Source organism: Onychostoma macrolepis, chromosome 21, assembly GCF_012432095.1.
Source record: "Onychostoma macrolepis isolate SWU-2019 chromosome 21, ASM1243209v1, whole genome shotgun sequence".
Classification (NCBI taxonomy): Eukaryota; Metazoa; Chordata; class Actinopteri; order Cypriniformes; family Cyprinidae; genus Onychostoma; species Onychostoma macrolepis.
Window position 1 is genome coordinate 516,376 of NC_081175.1, and position 16,125 is coordinate 532,500.

Sequence of the window (16,125 nt, forward strand, 5' to 3'; positions counted from 1 at the left end):
GGCCACCTTTTTTGTGTTGTCTATTCAACGTCACTGTCTAAAAGGATAATTAATCTTTTAATTGTATATTTGGGGCATTTAGAGTTTATTTCTCAACAAATATTGATAAATAATTATTTGTGACTAATTAGATTAATTAATGAGCAAATCATGTAATAATTAGGATTTAAAAAGAAAAAAAATTATAATTGACAGTCCTGATTCCTACTCAATGTGTCATATAATGATATATTATAAATACAACTTATCCACTACCTGGTAACAACATCACTAAACATGAGTTACAATTAATTTAACATACAATGTTTATTTAAACACTTTTGGAGATTTTTATTTAATTAAAAAATATATATTCCCACAAAAATATGAATTGTTTTTATTAATTATCATCCCTGATTTGATCTAAATCTTGTGCATTCAGCTAATATATTACACAGCTAATGGCTCTATCAAAACAGAACGAATAACGAATAAACTTTTTTGGGGAAAACGCAACTTTGCTTCCTCAATATGCTTCCTCGGATTTGATGGTGAACTTTTGAAGTTCTGACTGCGTTGCCATGGGATATAGGAAGTGAGATAAAGGTCCATTGTGAAGTTTGCTTGATTTTGCGATAAATTCACAGAATCGCAAAATTCTGGAGGGACTGATAATTAGACAAAAATGTATTTGGACCCTCAGTAGTGATTTCATTAAAGATCACAGTTACAGTGTTTCAGTGTTTAGTTTCTGTAACAGCTGCAGTGGAAGTTTCCTCCATCCAAAAATAAATGTATCGTACCTGATTGTATTTAGCTGACTGTAGAGTTTCCTCAGCAGCGTCAGTCAGTCACTAGCCCTGACCAGTGCTCTGTAACGAGCTGCACTTCTGGGCCTTTATATACCGTCTCTACTGACAGGACAGGTTTTTTTAACCGGGTGTTACCTTCAAGTGGGGGAAGAAACACAAAGAACAGGGACAAGACCAAAACGGCTAAACACACAGCTTTTAATGGTCTTAACCACAAATGACTGGTAATGAAATCAGCGAGAATTAAGCAAATGCACTCCTTAAAAAGCTTTTGCTGTCTCAGAAATAATCAAAGACAGATAAGAATGAGAATTTTTGGCAGAATATGGTACATATGGAACATGGTGACTCTTCTCTGCCTAAAAACTGTCTGTAAGTTCACCCACACGAAGGGAACGGCTGTCCCATACCAAATTATTTCATCTACAGTATTTGTGTAATTCTTGCTCATTTGCTGACCAGTGATTTATGGTTATTATGGTAAAATATGCACAATTAAAAGCTAAATATTTAGCCATGTTTAGCCCAGGAGTGTGCGTTTAGCTCAGGCCTCTGGTGTTCTCTTCCCAGGCTTCACTAGAGGGAGCTCATCTGCAGCTTTCCATTCTTCCACATATAATCATACAGATCCACTCATTTCTTTAATATTTGATCATTTATCACATCCTTTCCTGGTATAGTATTCTGAGAGTTGTTGATGGCTACTCTTCAAACTCATCATCCGAGCCACAGTTATTTCAGTTTCTCTTCCAGCAGAATTGCAGAAGTTTCATACTCCTGATGATTTTGTTAACATAAGCTCTTTTCCTCTGCTGATCTCTGACTGCTTCTTGGTTCTTTTAGAGAAGTGCCTTGTTCCTTTCTCTGATTGCTGTGAATATAATGTATAATAATATGTAATAAATATGCAATAATAGAGTTTATAAAATATTTGTATATAGCCTATAACATATCAAATTATGTAATATATAAAGAGCTTTGAATAGAATAGAATAGAATATGATAGTCTTTGTTAAGCAAAGTTGAGTTTGTTCAGGGTGGGATGATGAAGTTAAAGTGCAGCTTCATTCATAACTCAGTATCTTCAGTATGTTCGGTTCACAGCGTTGCTGTCTGCTGAAGCGCTCCGTTCATTCTGCCGCAGCGACGGGAGCCCAGCTGCTCAAACACAGCTTGCTGAAGCGTAAGAGGCGACATCGCTAATCACCCGCTTTAAACGAACTCTATTTTAGAGCATCTTTACCAGGATTCTGGGGAAGTACGCGTGCGTGTCGTGTGTTTAAAGCGGTGTTAAGTGACGCGGTGCTGGAGGTCTCCCCGCTCGCGGCGGCGCAGTGGTTCAGTCCAGGATCGCGGAAGCTCGCGGAGAGTGAGAGAAGTTAGGCGCTCGCGCGAGTTTGTGTTGATGTGTGTGTAGCGGCACAGAAGCGCCACGCAGAGACGCAGAGACTCAGAGATGCGGCGAAAGCAGAAGAGACTGCTGCAGATCGCGCTGCTGCTGCTGCTGGCCTTTCTGTTCCTGCCGAGCGTCGGCTTGTGGTCCGCGTCTCTGGAGCGAATGTTTGACAGCTCCGAGTCCGCGGACGCCGCCGGAGTCTCGCACCTACAGGTACGACAGCGCTCATAACGCGCTCATAACGCGTCATACACTCTGTGTCCGCAGCATCGCAGCAGGAACTCTTAACTCGCTCGTATATGGCAGTGTTTACGAGGCTAGAAGAGTCTTTGACTTCTATGTGTTCCGCCCGAGCGTCAGATGAGGAACGCGACGCGACATGAACGCTGCGGGAACGCGTTGAAGTTTAGTCGCGTCGCTCGCGCTGTAGACAGGGTTATTAACGTGCTGGTAAGTTATCAGTAATTATATGGTTCTTTTGAACAAAGTTCACAGACCGATAACAAATTGACTTTAGAGTTATTGGAGTTATGATGTGTAATGCTGTCATGGACATTAAAACACAGAGCTATTAGTACAGTATTCTTCACATTCAGATAAAACAAGCACTGAACTTGTTCACTTCTTTATGGTTCTTGGGTTAAATAGAATTATCAATATAAATCTGAACATTAAGTATGAAAACTAAAGAAAAGCATAATTTAGCTCTCTCAATGGTTGTTTAGCACTATTGTCTGCTTTAGAGCAATATAGTATTTTAATCACTTCTTTTGATTTTTGCATAACAACAAATAAAAGCCATTGATTTGATTTTGGGGAAAATAAATAAAACCACACGACTAGATGATTTTTTTGTTTACTTGATTGTGTTGTAATTGACCTGTCATAAAAGAATTAGCATTTTGAGGCCATTTCTTTTAGGAAATTTGAATGAATTTTACAATGACAGTTTTTCATTTAGGAGTAAATTAAATCAATCATTTACACACAAATGTGACTCGCAGTGTCTTTATCCTTATTTCTTAATGAATACCTGATTGAGTTAATTCAGTACAGCATCAGCTTGTAACTCTTGAAATGACAGCTGAGAGTGTTGTCAGAAGGTGGTGTGGAAATATCAGTGAGTGTCGTCTGTCAGTCGAGGTGTCAGTTAAACTGAGGTTGTGACTCTCTGTGGTCATAAAACATCCCAGCACGTCTTCTGATCTTCTGGTGTTATGTGCGATGGGCGGATATATGTTGGGTGGGTGTGTGATGGGAAGATGTGTTTTGGGGTCATGTGTGATGGGTGGATGCGTGATGGGCAGATGTGTTGGACGGGTGTGTGTTGGGGTCATGTGTGATGAGATCGGGTGTGTGATGGGCAGATGTGTGTTGGGTGGGTTTGTGATGGGAAGATGTGTTTTGGGGTCATGTGTGATGGGTGGATGTGTGTTGGACGGGTGTGTGATGGGCAGATGTGTGATGGGTGGATGTGTGTTGGACGGGTGCATGATGGGCAGATGTGTGTTGGGTGGGTGTGTGATGGGAAGATGTGTTTTGGGGTCATGTGTGATGGGTGGATGTGTGTAGTCGGATGTGTGATGGGTGGATGTGTGTTGGACGGGTGTGTGATGGGCAGATGTGTGTTGGGCGGGTGTGTGATGGGAAGATGTGTTTTGGGGTCATGTGTGATGGGTGGGTGTGTGATGGGCAGATGTGTGTTGGACGGGTGTGATGGGCAGATGTGTGATGGGCAGATGTGTGTTGGGTGGGTGTGTGATGGGAAGATGTGTTTTGGGGTCATGTGTGATGGGTGGATGTGTGTTGGACGGGTGTGTGATGGGCAGATGTGTTTTGGGATCATGTGTGATGGGAAGATGTGTTTTGGGGTCATGTGTGATGGGTGGATGTGTGTTGGACGGGTGTGTGATGGGCAGATGTGTTTTGGGATCATGTGTGATGGCCGGCTGTGTGATGGCCGGCTGTGTGACGGGCAGGTGTGTGATGGCCGGCTGTGTGATGAGCAGGTGTGTGATGGCCGGGTGTGTGTTGAGATCGTGTGTGATGGCCGGGTGTGTGATGGGCAGGTGTGTGATGGCCGGGTGTGTGATGGGGTCATGTGTGATGGCAGGTGTGTGATGGGCAGGTGTGTGATGGCCGGCTGTGTGATGGGCAGGTGTGTGATGGCCAAGTGTGTGATGGGATCATGTGTGATGGGCAGGTGTGTGATGGGATCATGTGTGATGGGCAGGTGTGTGATGGGCAGATGTGTGATGGGATCATGTGATGGGTGGGTGTGTGATGGGCAGATGTGTGTTGGACGGTGTGTGATGGGCAGGTGTGTGTTGGGATCATGTTTGATGGCTGGGTGTGTGTTGGGATCATGTTTGATGGCCGGGTGTGTGATGGGATCATGTGTTTGATCAACTAATTATTATTGCCTCATTGCTATTATATATGTATTTTAAGTCATTTTAAATGCTATTCTTCGCTTGGGTCTGTTTTCATTGCAACAAAAAAATGAATTATAATTATCAGATTACTTGATTAATCGTCAGAATAATTGACAGATTACTCGATTACCAAAATAATCGTTAGTGACAGCCTTAAAGTACAAATTGCTTTAAAAGTGTTAGTAATAAATAAGGAACAAAAAAAAACCAATAAGAAAAAGCAGAAAGAGTGCTGAAAGTTTTTGGCTAAGCGGTTTGTTTTATTACTGTGTCAGGACTGTTAGTCTGCGCTGACACACATGATGGACTGTTGACATGAATTTCTCTCACATTCAAAGTTGGTATATAACGCACAAACTGTATGGTCTACGGCAGTATGCTCTCTACACCTTCACCCACACCCACCTCTGGCTTAGACACTCATTATACAAAATCCCCTTTCAGAATAAGTCATCACTTTCATATACATCAAAACAGTTCATGTAAACAATTAATTCCTGAATTTAAATTTAAAAAATATTCAAATTTAAATAATTTCAACACAAACATTTTGATCAGTACGTGCAATCGACCACATCACTGCATCGCACACAGCTGGTGCTTCAGAAAGCATCTTTATCATTGCAGCAGTTTAGCCCAGGTTAAAAAAAGTACACCTCCATAATGTCCTTAAAGTGCTCTATTTTCGCACGCTAATTTTGTACTTAAAGGGATAGTTCACCCAAAAATGAAAATTTCTGTCACTAATTACTCACTCTCATGTCGTTCCAAACCCGTAAGACCTCTGTTCATCTTTGGAACACAAAGTAAGATATATTTGATGAAAGCCGAGAGCTCTCTAACGCTCCATAGACAGCAAGGATCCTAACACGATCGAGGTCCAGAAACGTAGCAAGGTCCATGTGACATCAGTGGTTCAACCATAATTTTACGAAGCTATGATAATACTTTTTGTGTGTAAGGAAAACAAAAATAATGACTTATACAACAATCCATCTCCTCCGCGTCACCCTGGCACCATTTTGGAAAGTATCCACTGAATGCAAACAGTGTATGGTGTTCTGTGTCAGCTGTGCCACGCGGAAACGTTGTTTTCATTCAGATCAAAGTGTAAACGACGTAGACAACGTTTCCACGTGGTGCAGCTGAACAGCATACGTTGTTTACGTTCAGTGCTATTTTGGGACACCATGAATATGAATAAAAATGCTCTTTTAACATACTATATCTGAATTAAAAAAATTTATTTATTTACCACTTGTAGTACACTTGAACCCATCTTTCATACACTAGTACACTCAAGTGTACTACAAGTGATGACTAAATGCATATTTAAATACAGAGATAGTATGTTAAAATATTCATGGTGTCCCAAAATAGCACAGTTGAGTACACTTAGTTGATCTAAAGTTTATCTTAAGGAGTACTAAAGAATTATGTTTAGTATATTAAGTACAAAATTAGTGTGTGAAAATAGAGCACTTTAACTCTTTCCCAGCCACCGCCAGCGTTTTTGCTGATTTTAACTAAAATGTCATGGCCCCCAGAATATTTTGTTGTATGAATATCTGAACATGCAATAAATCAAAAAGATCAGACTCTCTACTTTCAAACAAAAATCTGTGTTATTCTAGCTTCAAGCATTGTTTTTTTTTTTTTTATCAATGCTTGGATGTAGGTAGGTTTCATAAAATCAGCAACATTTTGAGCAAAAAGCTGAGAAAGTCGCATTTTTATCAAATACTACATCTGGATCATATTCAGTAATATTATCAAAGCAAAGATACAGTAGATGGCTTCCATCAGTATCCCAAAGCTTCACAGGCCTTTAACACCTTCTGGATCCACATTTCACTCGGTAACATTAGGCAGTTTTCATTTATATGCGGTTAGTGTTGATGATCACATTATTTTTCATATGCATATGCTCACATATGAGATCGCTGGTTTCTGCGTCTTCCTCGTCTGTGTTTTTGATCGGCACTTTCTAGACTCATTCAGGAGATAGTAATAGCGCCTCCTAGCGTATAACAGCAAGAACACGGAAACCCGAAAAATTCCATGTTTGGCAGGGAAAGAGTTAAGTACATTATGGAAGTGTACTGTTTTTAATCCAGGAGACATCAGCAGTCCGATCTGTAGTGTGTGTATTAAAAACATGTCGTACGGTGCTGTGAAAGGCTTTCCCTGTGCTAAATTCCCTCACTAGCGACATATGTTTGGAAAGACATGAGGATTACAAATATATATTCCTCTAGTGCTGCTGTCAGGATGAACATGACGGCAAGAGATGGTGTTCATAGGGAAGGCTGTACGTGGTGTTGTTGAAAGGCGGCGTTGTTTGGGCTCTCGGCTGGCTCTGGTCCAGGCCGCTGGTCTGATAGCGCCTCTGTTTCCCGCTGCAAGAGCCTGAGCTTCAGCAGGTGCATCGATCCCTCACACACATCCACTGCTAGCGTCGCTTCACACACACACACCGTTACACCTGGAAGAACGGTTTCATGTCACCTCGTGCACACAAACAGCTTTTCCGTTCCGGATCATTCATTCATCCGTTTACCACACTGCTCTGCTTCATTGCCAAGGTTTTGGGACGTGCTTGTTTTTAAAAGAGGTGTGGCTGTGAACAGTGTTTGCATTTAAAAATCAGACACGTAGCAGAAAACTGCGTCCCAATTCACCTACTTACACTACGCCCTGGCCTGAAGTATGTAGATCCTTTTGAGCGTGTAGAAGAAGAGTAGAGAAGCTTTGAGACAGATTACCAGCTCAGAAAGTCCTGTCACAGAATGAGCTTTACAGCTCCACTGATGGATCATCTTACTTCATTTCATACTTCAACAGAACAGAAATAACAAATCAGACATCATTTTCAGTCTTGCTAAGGGTTTCATACACACTCTTTACACAGTTCTGGCCCTAACTACATGTTATTTAAAAAGTTGCATAGTTTCGTTTCATTCATTCATCAGCGGTTCTGGTGGTTTGTTTGGTTCCCATGTTTAGACACAAGGATTGTCTTTCTCTCCGTCCTCTTGTACTGCTTCACAACTAATGCATTACAGAGACCAGCACACAGCCGTCCTCATAACATCACACGCTTTATGTGTTTTCAGAGAATAAACAGACACAAAGTGCAGAAGGACGGCGTTCGGAAAAAGGACTGGCATGACTATGCACTGATGCAGAGCGAAGCGGCGCGTTCAGGTGCGTCACGTGATGCGTGAAGTGTAATAGAGCCGGAGTGCAGGTGAATGTGATGGTAACGCTGTGGTGTGTTGAAGGTGTCGGCGAGCAGGGCAGGCCATATCCGCTGACCGACTCGGACCGTGTGGACCAGGCCTACAGGGAGAACGGATTCAACATATTCGTCAGCAATCGCATCGCCCTCAACAGATCCCTGCCTGACATCAGACACCCGAAGTGAGCCGCTCTCTTCTTCCTCTTCAATCTAAACCGCTGCAGCACACGTCTGTCTCCACGCATTACTGTACATCAGCAGCAGATACTCTGCTTGAGTCACAGTGTAGAGCACAACAGTAGCACGTTATGACCACAACAACAGGCCAACAATGTCTTTGCTTTATATATATATAAATAAATATATATACATTTATATAAATTCCTGAAAAACATAGATATACCTGTGATTGAGACTGAGAAGGCCTGGAGAAGTCTTGAACATTTCTGTTGTCATTATACGTTTAAGTCATGCTCAGCTCTAAAATATCGAACTGTTATCCGTCCAGGCTACAATCCAGCAGTAAAAGTTAATATCACAAAAAGAAAACAGGCAAAATTAGGAAACTCTAATTGCAGCTGATTTAATAAGATATAAAATGTGACCCTGGAGCATAAAAGCAGTCATAAGTAGCACAGGGATATTTGTAGCAATAACCAAAAATATATTGCAAAATTATCCAAAAAGATTTTTATGGCATGGAAGTAAAGATCATGCTCCGTGAAGATATTTTGTAAATTTCATACCATAAATTTTGATTAGTAATATGCATTGCTAAGAACTTCATTTGAACAACTTTAAAGGAGATTTTCTCAATATTTAGATTTTTTTGCACCCTCAGATTCCAGATTTTCAAATAGTTGTATCTCAGACAAATATTGTCCAACAAACCATACATCAATGGAAAGATTATTTATTCAGCCTTTATATGATATATAAATCTCAATTTAACAAAAATTGACTCTTATGACTGGTTTTGTGGCCCAGGGTCACATTTATTTGGAAGCAAACATCCTTCCGTTCCGTTTATGTTGTAATAGTGAAAGGTCTCTGTGAGACGTCTGATGTGTGTCAGTTTGACTTCTCAAATACGGTCCCGGTTCCACGTCAAAATATATTTACGCAGTAGTGGACAAACCAGTTTAACCAGACTGTTAGTGAAGGGTTGGGAAACGAGAATTGGCAGCATTTTTGATGACCAGGGCCCTCGTTCTTGTCATATTCTTGATGCTTTTGAGGTTTTAGGCTGGCCTGCCTCTTGTCAATGTCAGAATGATTTTGACTGATGTTTTTGGTTAGATTGTCGCTACATGTGATCACAGTGTGCTATAGATTTAATGCAGCGGTTTGTATCATTAATATCGGTAACTTCAGTGTGGCAATAATTGAAAATAGTTCCAAATGAAAGTATAGCCTCAGGCTGTGACTGTATGTCCGTCGTGAGCGTGACTGCAGCTGTGTTTGTGTGTCGCAGCTGTAAGACCAAGCTGTACACAGAAGATCTTCCCAACACCAGCATCATCATCCCCTTCCATAACGAGGGCTGGTCGTCTCTGCTGCGCACCGTTCACAGCATCCTCAACCGCTCGCCGCCGCAGCTCATCGCCGAGATCATCCTCGTGGACGACTTCAGCGACAAAGGTACGAGCCGCTCGGCATCCGGCAGCGCTTCATTCAGAGTGAGTCTGAACAGCGCATGAGGATCATCATCAGAAACATGATAAAAACCGGGCTGTATGTCAGTCCTAACCTGTCATCTGGTGTAAGTCAGCCAGCATATTTGATTTGTGTGACAGATTGTGAGCTGCTGTTTCTGGGATGATCCTGGTTTGTCCCTGCGTCTGCACTGCGTCAGATGTTTGCATAAGTGTCAGATTATGATGGCCGTAATCCTCTCTCCGTGAGTCCGCTTATGAGGGCTGTCTCTTGTTTTAATCGAGCATGAAAACACATTTCAGTATTTGGGTTTCGTCTCACTCGTCCACACAATATTCGTGTCTGGATCTAATGCGGGGTCCCATCACTGAAGTCAGGACCAGCCCGGACAAACATTGACACACTGGCACCGCAAATACTGCAGAAAAACTACATCTATTTATAACATAGAAATATGGACTGAATCATCTGTGATGATAGCACATTTGATGAATAACATGTTTGTATATACAGTATTAAGAATGGGTATGTCAGCTGTGTCTCAAATACATCACAATGCATCACCGTATATCACAATACATTACAATATATCACACTGCATCACAATATATCACACTGCATCACAATACATCACAATATATCACAATGCATCACAATATATCACAATACATCACAATGCATCACCGTATATCACAATACATTACAATATATCACAATACATCACAATATATCACACTGCATCACAATACATCACAATATATCACAGTGCATCACAATACATCACAATACATTACAATATATCACAGTGCATCACAATATATCACAGTGCATCACAATATATCACTATGCATCACAATATATCACTATGCATCACAATATATCACTATGCATCACCGTATATCACAATATATCACAATGCATCACCGTATATCACAATATATCACTATGCATCACAATATATCACAATGCATCACCGTATATCACAATACATTACAATATATCACAGTGCATCACAATATATCACACTGCATCACAATATATCACACTGCATCACAATACATCACTATGCATCACAATATATCACAATACATCACAATACATTACAATATATCACAGTGCATCACAATATATCACAATACATCACAATGCATCACCGTATATCACAATACATTACAATATACAGTCCCTCCAGGATTTCACGATTTTTTTGTGTGATTTTTGCGATCAAAATGACTGATTTTGTGGTGGTAATTTCCATAAATGTGTGACAAATTTGCGATTCTTTTTTTTTTTTTTTTTTAAATTATGATATCACATTTACCAAATTAACTCAAGTGAAGTCACCTTTATTTATATAGTGCTTTTAACAATACAGATGGTGTCAAAGCATCTTTACAGTATCAAATAGGAAAATAGTGTGTCAGTAGTGCAGAAGGACAATAGTAAACACTCAATTTTCAGTTAAAGGTATTTCATTATTGAATTCAGTGATGTCATAATCCAGCTCAGTTCAGTTCTAATAGTATTTGTGCAATCAATTCGACGATATCACTGGAAATTAAGTGTCCCCAATAGGGCTGCACGATTAATCCCATGCGATTTTGAATCAACTGGAGTTTATTAAACGTGCAGATTATGTATTATGTTAGATGCACAATATTCAAAAATAACAAACAAAATGCATAAAGCTGGTTTATTTTGGTCTCTTCAGTTCTGAAACATTTGAACTTTTAAAACAACCTTAGGACCTAACCTATGTAAACATTAACAAAGAAGTATTGTAGCTGTACATACTGCTTGTAAATCCAATTCATACATTTGGTATTTTGGTCTTAATAAATTCTGATATATTGATATATATATTATATATTGATATATAAAAAATAGAAGGGGAAAAAATTAAATAATTAAACAACACTGCGTAGTCAGCGTTGGTATTGTATCAGACTTTACTGATCAGTGTGCACTTAATATTATATGAAATTCAAGTTCAAATGGAGTTAACAGTGTTTTTGACCAGCGAATGACGGAGATGGAGTGCCATTAGAACGGCTGTAGCTGTTATCTGAGGCAGCAAGTGCATCGCAACATATGCTTTCATCAACTTTTACAGGTTACATAACGTTGATTGTAGCTATTTGGACGCTTAGTTTTTTCTTGTTTTTTAATACACTTGGACAAAATCTCAAATTAAGCGCTTATGCACATGATATTTAAAACGTACAAAAGTATATTGGCTAGACGGCAAATAATCTACTTCTTCTCCGCTCTTCAAGCACACAAAAACATTAGCCTTTACAGACATAGTGTTTGAGTAAAGAAAACGCTGTACTATTCAAACATCAATTATTTATTTACCCTTTCATTGCGAAAAAGCAGAGATCTGTCTCCTCCAGGCTGCGCGCGGCGCGTCAATCTGAATGGAGGCGGGTGAATGTTTCGCTGAGAGATGATCCAATGACATTACGAGGTTTTACTGACAAGCTCTTTTTAATGCTTATCATTGGTTAAACATTTTTAAAACCCTCTGATTTAAAATAATACTAACGAATTATAATAGAGATATGAAGTTTGGATAATTTTCCACGGCACACCTGACTGGGCGAGGGTATGGAAACTGCATACTCTGCCATACGGAAACGGCGCCCTGCTCGTGCAGTATATCGGGATATTGCTCAGCCCGGTCCTTGGCATGTGAGGAGGCAGGTGAGACAAATTTGCCGCCATTGTTTCTTGACAGACCGCTCACATACACAGACGTCATCACGTGAACAACATCTGAATCCACGTAACATAAAATAATTCAGTTAGATGATTATAATTTTATGTTATGTGAGGTCTTTTATTTATTTTTTTGCGATTATTTTGCGGTTAAATGACGAATTATGCAGGATCACAAAAAAATGCGACATTTTGTTTATTTTGCATTGCATTCAGCGATCGCGGAATCGCGAAAAACTGGAGGGACTGAATATATCACAGTGCATCACAATATATCACAATGCATCACCGTATATCATAATATATCACAATGCATCACAATACATCACAATATATCACAGTGCATCACAATATATCACAATGCATCACCGTATATCACAATATATCACAATGCATCACCGTATATCACAATGCATCACAATATATCACAATGCATCACCGTATATCACAATGCATCACAATATATCACTATGCATCACAATATATCACAATGCATCACCGTATATCACAATGCATCACAATATATCACAATGCATCACAATATATCACAATGCATCACAATGCATCACAAATAACTGACATCCAAGCCACTTTTCGGGATTCCTCTAGTCAAATGATTGCCTCAAAATGAGTAAAATATTGTGCTGTATCTGACTGAAATAAGTCATATGAAAGAGATTAACTCAATCACAGCTTATGTTTTATGATCGAATCACATCTGAAGTGTTTTCATTGGTGGATTCAACATTGAGAAAGGAAGAGGGTTCAGTATTTTAAGCTCTATCGACAGTCTTCAAAGGTCACACAATGGTTTTATTTGAGGAAGAGAATTTGAGCCACACATTTCAGTTTGCTGCATCACGATGGTTCACGTGAGAACCGACAGCATCCGGCGCTGTAATGTCACACAGGAATGAAGCTGCTGAAGAATAAAAACCAACAAAAACACTGAAGTCCTGAAGAGCTTCTGTGAAGACCATACACCCGTGTGATTTCCCTGTTTAATACTGTAAAGCTGCTCTGACACATTCTGCATTGGAAAAAGCACTATATAAATTTAATGGTGACTTGACTTGACTCTCTGTGTGCTCTAGAGCATCTGAAGGCTCCTCTGGAGGAGTACATGGTGCGGCTGCCAAGGTTCGAATCCTGCGCACTAAGAAGCGCGAGGGACTGATCCGGACCCGACTGCTGGGCGCCGCGGCTGCGAAGGGTCAGGTCATCACGTTCCTGGACTCACACTGCGAGGCCAACGTCAACTGGCTGCCGCCGTTACTGGGTGAGAGCATTAACATCACCAACACTGTTATCTTCCTGTTTATTAGCGTGAAGGTGCTCTGAAGCAGTCTGTCCTGCATAATGCGCTGTAGATATGAAGGAGACCTGACTTGACCGTTCAGCTGCTGAATGATTGGTTTTCAGATCGCATCGCAGACAACCGGAAAACGATCGTGTGTCCGATGATCGATGTGATCGACCACGATAACTTCGGCTACGAGACGCAGGCCGGCGATGCCATGCGAGGGGCTTTCGACTGGGAGATGTACTACAAACGCATCCCTATCCCAGCTCAGCTGCAGAAATCAGATCCCAGCGACCCGTTTGAGTGAGTGTGTGTGTGTGTGTGTGTGTGTGTGTGTGTGTGAGAGTGTGCGTGTGCGTGTGAGTGTGAGAGTGTGCGTGTGCGTGTGAGTGTGAGAGTGTGCGTGTGTGTGTGTGTGTGTGTGTGTGTTCGTGTGAGAGAGAGAGAGAGAGAGAGAGAGTGAGTGTGTGTGTGTGTGTGTGTGTGTGTTCCTGTGAGAGAGAGAGAGAGTGAGTGTGTGTGTGTGTGTGTGTGTGTGTGTGTGTGTGTGTGTTCGTGTGAGAGAGAGAGTGAGTGTGTGTGTGTGTGCCTGTTTTTGTGACATATGAGGACACAAATTTGTATAATGACATGGGTATTACAGGTATTACAAGGAGAAGATGATTTATGAGGACATGTCCGCATATTTCAGAAGGCTTATAAATCATACAGAATGAGTTTTTTTGAGAAAGTAAAGTAAGTCTCCTGTAAGGGGTAGGTTTAGGTGTAGGGTTGGTGTAGGACAATAGCACATACAGTAAGTACAGTATAAAAACCATTACGCCTATGGAGAGTCCCCACTTTTCACAAAAACAAACGTGTGTGTGTGTGTGTGTTACTGCATGCTGTTTTTTCTCCATAAAATACTTTATTTCTGACATTCTGGAGGGAAGATGTTTTGAATATTCATACTTCACTTCCTGTATCGAGCAATCGTGTCGTTATCTGATACATTTAATTGACACTTGGCCACGTAAACGTGTCTCATCAAAACCGGTATATACACACACATTCAGTGGAGCTGACTTCACAAACTCCGCAGCAGATGTCACATGTTGTGTCATCAGTGCTAAATGCTATAAATGATTCCGGATCAAGCACTCATAGCATCTAGCTAGCAGTAAAACACGCTCACACCTTTATTTATTGCTCTTTAGGGAGGGGAAGACATGCATCTGTGGCTTGAGCAAGCAGCTCCGTCAGTGCAGGGTGTTTACTGCAGTCAGTGAAAACACAAGTGTGAACAGGCTCTCGGTGGTTTTGTTCTCACTGACTTTCATTGTATGAAGAAAAACATTTATAATCTTCTTTTGTGCGCTGCAGAAGACAGAAAGTGACAAATAAAAATGTAAATAACTACATGTATTTACTACTTTGGTACCAAATACATTGATTTAAACTTAAAGAACTGATCGACTCATTAAAGGTGTCTGTGTTCTGCTCGGTGTTTGAGCGGCTGCGTTCCTCTGTTGTTAGTTTAGTTTGAGCCGTGTTTCTGTCTCCTCCGTGAGGTCTCCGGTGATGGCAGGCGGTCTCTTCGCTGTGGACAGGAAGTGGTTCTGGGAGCTGGGAGGATATGACATGGGTCTGGAGATCTGGGGAGGAGAGCAGTACGAGATCTCCTTCAAGGTGATGGTTATGATATACACCTGCTTACACTCGCATCAGCACACGATCACAGCGCAAATACATCTGATACTGGTATGACGGTTACGCCGGCAACAGTTGCTATGTCATTATCCTGGGCAATACAGTAGCCTCAATTAATGTATAGACGTCGATGCACTATAAGCTTTTCTTGAGATCTTGCTGCTTTTCATTTCAAGCTGTTGCTGTGAAAACGAACAACAATAGAAAAAACACACTGAGACGGAGAATAAAACCAGCGACCGTGTGCATGTTGATTCAGATCATGTATATTCACATTTGTGACCCTGGAGCACAAAACCAGACATAAGGGTCAATTTTTTTAAAAACTGAGATTTATACATGAATAAATAATCTTTCCATTGATGTATGGTTTGTTGGACAATATTTGTCTGAGATACAACTATTTGAAAATCTGGAATCTGAGGGTGCAAAAAAATCTAAATATTGAGAAAATCACCTTTAAAGTTGTTCAAATTAAGTTCTTAGCAATGCATATTACTAATCAAAAATGAAGTTTTGATATAATATCCTAATGATTTTTGCCATAAAAGAAAAATGTATAATTTTGAGCCATACAATGTATTGTTGTCTATTGCTGCAAATATAGCTGTGCTGCTTATGACTGCTTCTGTGCTGCAGGGTCACATATCTCCGTCTCAGTCGCTGTGTTCACAGTAAAGTCAGATACAGCGACTCTTAGTGGTTTCAGGAAAACACGCTCTGTTTCCAAGATCTGTCACAGTTCAGCAGTGCTTCACGCTCCGTGTGTTCCCTACGGAGTGATGACTGACCGTTTCTGCTCACATCTGATGCTGCGACTCCTGAGTGTGTGACATACGTTTAGAAACACATTCAATCATATTTCATCTCTAATCATACATACAATTAATTAC

The 16,125-nt window shown here is 40.6% G+C and overlaps 1 protein-coding gene across 1 annotated transcript in view; it reads left to right on the top strand.

Annotated features, from left to right (window-relative positions):
* Window positions 1–1,947: 1,947 nt before the first annotated feature.
* galnt10 (UDP-N-acetyl-alpha-D-galactosamine:polypeptide N-acetylgalactosaminyltransferase 10 (GalNAc-T10)) overlaps window positions 1,948–16,125 on the top strand; it is a 20,406-nt gene continuing 6,228 nt past the window's right edge. Inside the window, 8 exon segments of the mRNA XM_058758352.1 lie at window positions 1,948–2,400; window positions 7,739–7,829; window positions 7,907–8,045; window positions 9,338–9,504; window positions 13,335–13,370; window positions 13,373–13,519; window positions 13,663–13,846; window positions 15,094–15,211. Of these exon segments, the coding sequence (XP_058614335.1) occupies window positions 2,248–2,400; window positions 7,739–7,829; window positions 7,907–8,045; window positions 9,338–9,504; window positions 13,335–13,370; window positions 13,373–13,519; window positions 13,663–13,846; window positions 15,094–15,211 (1,035 nt within the window). The 5' untranslated portion in view covers window positions 1,948–2,247.